Source organism: Dermochelys coriacea, chromosome 11 (genome assembly GCF_009764565.3).
Source record: "Dermochelys coriacea isolate rDerCor1 chromosome 11, rDerCor1.pri.v4, whole genome shotgun sequence".
Lineage (NCBI taxonomy): Eukaryota > Metazoa > Chordata > Testudines > Dermochelyidae > Dermochelys > Dermochelys coriacea.
The window spans coordinates 54,315,586-54,321,777 of NC_050078.2; the positions used below are offsets into that span (position 1 = coordinate 54,315,586).

Consider the following 6,192-nt stretch of genomic DNA (forward strand, 5'->3'; position numbering starts at 1 on the left):
TTTAAGAACAGTTGCTAACTTTTTATGTGCAGTTCTCAGGTTCCTTTTGGAGCTGGAAATACAAAATGTCCCAATTTTTAGCAAAATAGCTATCATTTTCCAGCTTTATGCAGCTCTGATTGAACCCAATCCAAAGTTTTGGCCCTAGAATCAAATCTGGATTTTGAACGTCACCAAAGTTGGAGACTGTTCAGATCCCAGGTTCCAAAAGGAGGGAATCTCCCTCCGAATGAGTGAGGTGAGGAGCAACCTAGGAAATGGTGTTTGAAAACAGGTTGAAGAGCAGTGGGAAAGAGATTAAAAAAGTCTCCTCCAGCCCCCCCAAAGCCCTGGCCTTGGTCCCTTTTATAAATGCTATCAGGTGACTTAGACTCGAGACGCATTTTGGCAGAAAGGAATCAGGGAGCAGCACAGAAAGTCAGCCACAGGGGAACTTCAGAGTTTATTATTGTCCGTTAGGGAGTAGGTGACACAAAGATCTTTGCTGCTATTTGTCCCACCATCTCATCCGCACACTGCCGCCTTCAGGCTTTGTGGTGAAGTCCAAACCTGCCTGCTGGGGAGACCATCTCCTTCCTGCTGCCACTGGCAAGTTGATGGTACTCCAGTGTTCCCTGTGGTCAATGCTTCTTTAAACAGCCCCATTCGTCATTCTTGCAACTACGTCAGCATGGTCCCGGTACCTTGAAATCCAACCTGCAGCAGCTTCATAGGGTGGTTGGGCCTTTAACCTTCTAGCAACATGTGGTCACATCATCACTTTAAATCTTACTATCAGCTTCATGTGGCTGTTGCTCCCGTAAATGACCCTAGTCCTTTCCAGCTCCTCATTGTCAATATCTGTTTAACATGCAGCTTCACAGGGTTGGTGCCTCAGCTGTCCCTGCACATGTCCTAGGGCTGGAATATATGGGGGAGCCTTGCCCTTTTAAATATCCCCTTTCAGCCAGCTGTTCTTGGTCACCTGTCCCACCCCAGGCCGGGAAGCTGGACTGAACTGGAGCAGCTGGGCAATGAGGGTTTTGCAGGGCTCAGGCAGAGGGGGAAGACCATCAGGGTAGAGGACCCCCTTCTTCTGGCGGCGCGGCATGCTGTGGATGTGGGTATCATCAAAGGGCATGCAACCGGTCACCATCACATAGAGCACCACGCCCAAGCTCCATATGTCATACTTCTTGGCATCGTAGGGAATGCCCAGCAGCACCTCGGGGGAGGCATAGGCAGCTGATCCACAGTAGGTGGTGCTTAGGTCTGGGTAGCCATGTGCCTCCTTGCCAAAGCCAAAGTCAGTGAGCTTTGCCCGGCGGCCATCAGAGGTGAGCAAGACGTTCTCACACTTGAGGTCCCGGTGCACCAGGTTCCGGTCATGAAGGTAGCGCACGGCACCCACGATCTGTCCAAAGATGTCCCGGGCCTCAGGGACACAAGGTAGTTTCCCCAGCTGCTGCACCAGCTGGAGCAGATCAGTGGACGCTGCTTCCATCACGATGTAGAGTTTCCCATTGCAGACCTCGATGAATTCAAAGACCCGCACGATATTGGGGTGCCGGATCACCCGCAGGATGGAGAGTTCCCGTGGTAGAAACTTGTGTACAAAGTCGGGGGGGGCCCGGCGCCGATCCACCACCTTGATAGCTAGCGGGCCCTTGTACTTAGCTGAGGTGGCCACCCTCACCTTGGAGTAACTGCCCTCACCCAGGGTCTGGCCTAGCTTGTAGCCAAGCTCGTTAAGCAGTTTGTCTCCTCTGGAGGTTCTTGACATGGTGCAGTGTGGCTTGATGGGTTCTGATGGGCTTGATTGGGGCTGGTGTTTGCTCCAGGGATTGAAAGCTTTAACCCATTGTGCGTGGCAGCTGTTGACTTTCACCCCTTCCCATGTTCCTACTGGGTACTTGGTCCAGGGCCATCACTGCTCACCCGGGTATTGTGATGTGCTAGGAGTGTCATGGACCACTCCCTTTGTGCGTTGCCAAGGGTGTCAAGTTTGCTCCCTTTCCTTCCTCCTCTCTTTGGGATCCTGGGCATATCATGTACAAAAGCAAGGGGGAAAGCTCCTCATGTTAATTTTCCTGAGGTTATTGTCTCTTCCACTTGAGTTTGGGATAGGCTTCTTGAAATAATAAGAGCTTAGTCATGAGCATTCTGGAAGGAGCAATTTCTGGGTTTTGCCAGACTGATGCATATTCTGCACAGAAAACTAGATATATTCAAGTCAGGATTTACACAAAGTGGTGCAAAAAGAATGGTTTTATACCATGCCAAACTGCAAGTTGTTTTGGGTGGCTGTGAATATTTATTTTGTAGTTCTGAGGCTGTGTTACTGGAAGATTTGAAACCAATTGTATTTAGCCAGTGATGTTGCCTATAAATGCGGCTCTTAATTTAAAACCTTTATTTTGAATTTATCTGTTCCGGTAATTAAGATTGTGGCCTGACCTAAAGGAGGTTCCAGGGAAAGCGGCAGCTAGCTAACTTGCCCTTGAAAGGACACAGGATATAGCCCTCTGATCAGGAATAGACAGTCCAGGCCATGAATCTTTGAAAACACAATATTTATTTAGAAGTGAGTGGTTCCAGTGAAAAATAGAGATAGATAAAATAAGGTTACAGTTAAAAAGGGAATGAAGCGACCCAACAAATAAAAACACAACCCTACAATAATAATTTCAATTTAACTCTATGGCATATAACAATATAATCATTCACTTAATATTCTATACCTTATAACAATATAATAATTATACATGTAACAATATATTAATTAACCGGTCAATATTAAATACTTAAAACTAAGCTTCTAGGAAGCGCTGGCTTGATGGTTACTAAATGGGTAGGAGCAGATCTCACTCAGACACAAAATCCAACTTTTACACTTGCAGCCCATATATTCTAGGGGATGGTAAAATAAAAGGAAGATTGGACTTACAAGGGCTTTCTTAACAATCCCTCAGAACCGTCTTCGAGGGCCTTCTGCTCGGTCTATGTTTTGGGAGCGCTGGTAGCAATCTGTGCTGCTGTTCAAGCGGCTGCCTGTTCCACTGAGGCAAAGCTTCTCCCCAGGGAGCAGTTACAGAAGCCTGCTTGGCTACTGCTGAGGTAGCTGCTGCAGTGGCCTCGGCTGGCTGGGTGGCAGAAACGGCCATTGCCAGGGGCAACCTTGGAACCCTGAGAGGACTGCTGTTACTGCCGCTGCAAGAGCAGCTTGGGGACTTGCTAGCGAGCGTGGGTTGCAGGGTTGTCGGAGCGGCTTGGGGACGATGCTAGCGAGTGTGGGTTGCAGGATTGTCGTAGCTGCTTGGGGACGATGCTGGCGAGCGTGGGTTGCAGGATTGTCGTAGCTGCTTGGGAATGATGCTAGCGAGCGTGGGTTGCAGGATTGTCGTAGCTGCTTGGGAATGATGCTAGCGAGCGTGGGTTGCAGGATTGTCATAACTGCTTGGGAACGATGCTAGTGAGCGTGGGTTGCAGGATTGTCGTAGCTGCTTGGGAACGACGCTAGCGAGCGTGGGTTGCGGTGCTGTTCTAGTTGCTTGGGGACGATGCTAGCGAGCGTGGGTTGCAGGATTGTCGTAGCTGCTTGGGGACGATGCTAGCGAGTGTGGCTTGCAGGATTGTCGTAGCTGCTTGGGAATGATGCTAGCGAGCGTGGGTTGCAGGATTGTCGTAGCTGCTTGGGAATGATGCTAGCGAGCGTGGGTTGCAGGATTGTCGTAGCTGCTTGGGAATGATGCTAGCGAGCGTGGGTTGCAGGATTGTCGTAGCTGCTTGGGAACGACGCTAGCGAGCGTGGGTTGCGGTGCTGTTCTAGTTGCTTGGGGACGATGCTAGCGAGCGTGGGTTGCAGGATTGTCGTAGCTGCTTGGGAACGATGCTAGCGAGCCTGGGTTGCAGGATTGTCGTAGCTGCTTGGGAACGATGCTAGCGAGCGTGGGTTGCGGTGCTGTTCTAGTTGCTTGGGGACGATGCTAGCGAGCGTGGGTTGCAGGACTGTCGTAGCTGCTTGGGGACGATGCTAGCGAGCGTGGGTTGCGGTGCTGTTCTAGTTGCTTTGCTAGATGGAAATGCCATTAGGCATCTAGGATGGAAATGCCATTACCTACTTACAGAAACCATTGCTTTGGCTTGTGGTGCTGCCGCAGTAGTAGCTGCTTTGTGAGCGATGGCCGCCAGTGAGCATTGTCTGAGGCTAGCGAGTGCTGTTGATGCTTGTGATTGTGGGTAGTTAGCTACTCTGCGGCTGTAAGGCAATAGCTAGCTCCCTTACCCAGCCGAGTTCCACTGGCGTGCTTGCTGCAGCTCTGTGAGGTCGTCTTTCTTCCAAGTGTCCTGCAGCATTCCGCTCTCCTTCAGGCCCTTGTTCCCTACAAGATTTTAGCCTGCTGGCGGTCGCCTTTATATACGATTTGCAGCGCATTAGCCATAATTTATTGTAATTCAGCCAATCTGCTTTCAGGGATTTGCATATGCTAAATTATGTCATGTGTACCAACCTGACGCTCAAGCTCAGCCAATCAGGTTCCAGAGATTAGCATATGTTGATTGTGTGCTAAATAGTCATGTGTCCTAGTAGCTCCTCCTCCTCTCATAGACTTCTATGGGCTCAATGTGTTCCTATAGAGTTTTGCAGCTGATCTTTGAATGAACCCTATCTACTTCCTGTTTGAAAGTCCCATGTATTCCTATGGGCTTCAATGTATCTGTATGGGATTTTGCTGAGTCATTCCCCACAGGAAGTGGAATTATTACATCATAGGCAATGGACTCCTGTGTGCCCTAGAAATGGAATCTCTCACTATATTACATCAGCCTACAGTCACCATTACTAGATTTTCTAATTTAAACTATTCTTAATTTTTATTTAAAGATTTATTCCTAAAACTAATTACTGTTCTGAGCATTCCAAGTGGTCCTGATACAATCACCACACATATTACATTCAATTAAGCAGTTTATAATTTTTCCAAATTTACACCCTATCCTGAAATTTTTCTGCAAATTTCCAATTTAAAGTGTTTTAAGGCATTTCAGGCAACTGAGACAAAATCTCTGGTCACAGCTGGAAGAGCATATTTACAGCTACAGTGATTCCTCCTAAGGGTTTAGAGGAGGACTCTCTCAATTTATCTTCCAGTGAAGAATCCCCAAAGAACTCCTTCTCACCTAAGCTCTTGAACTTGGAATTATAGTCCTTTGAATTTTTTTAAAAAAGATACTTGGAGCTGCATAACAGAATTCGGACCAAAGGCCTCTTAGAGATCTACAGAATTATAGATTTTTAATTTTGTTGCGGGCAATGATCTTTGTTCTGAGGTCACATTTGAATAAATGTACCATGTATTTTAGAATACGTACTATTGATAGGGTATATTGATATGAAATATTTTAACTTCCCTCTCCAGTTTTTCTTTTCTTGAGCACTCGTTTGCTGAAGGTAAATGGTCTTTGTGGTTCTTGGTATAAATGTAGCTTGTCTGGATTCTGTGTGCATATTTTCTAATTTTTTAATTAGACACTCTGAACAGCCCAAGGAGGCGACAAGAGAGCCCTAGGTACGGAAGAGAATAAGGGATTTGGGCAATCACATGGAGTCCTTGCCTACACACGCATAACATCACTGGTAGCCCTAAGTAAGGGCAACAAAAGGGGCATCTGATGCCTCCAGCTACCCAAATGGGCCATTTGTTACTAACTCAATGGGGCAGGGAGAAGGGGAATAAAATATAGGCCCAGCAAGGGAAGTGAAGAACACTATATCTAACTGAAACAGCAGAGGCAGGAGGGATTTGGAGAGGCAGGAAGCAATTACCTGAGTTGGGACTTCGTGAGAACTGCAGCATTAGCTGCCCTACTTTTGAGAAGAGTGAAGTGGGATCTTTAATGACCTCTGTTTTGGGTCTCTCATGAAAGACATCAGCAAAAATGCCCCTCAAACAGCCTGCCGGATTTCAGATCCAGTAACTGACTCAGAGGAAAGAGTACTGCCTACATTCAGTTCTTAAGCACTATTGGTTTTTCAAGATATTCTAAGGTTCTACCCATGTTAGGGAACAGCTGCCAGCAAATTGTATTTTTTATTTAGTTTATAAAAAAAAATCTGAAACCACAAAACCCTTCATGGTTCTAATAATACTTTCGCCAATCAGCGCTGAAAGAAAAAAAAAATCAGTCCAGGACTGAGCATTATCTTCCCTT

The 6,192-nt window shown here is 47.0% G+C and overlaps 1 protein-coding gene across 1 annotated transcript; it reads right to left on the minus strand.

Moving 5' to 3' along the window:
* Window positions 1–928: 928 nt before the first annotated feature.
* LOC119863630 (testis-specific serine/threonine-protein kinase 6-like) lies at window positions 929–1,762 on the minus strand. Its single transcript, XM_038422342.1, has one exon. It carries the CDS (start codon window positions 1,760–1,762, stop codon window positions 929–931), a length of 834 nt encoding a protein of 277 aa, XP_038278270.1.
* Between the last annotated feature and the right edge of the window lie 4,430 nt (window positions 1,763–6,192).

What these genes read in the sequence shown, in the direction of transcription:
- LOC119863630 (XM_038422342.1), bottom strand. Translation starts at nt 1,762, where the DNA reads ATGTCAAGAACCTCCAGAGGAGACAAACTGCTTAACGAGCTTGGCTAC.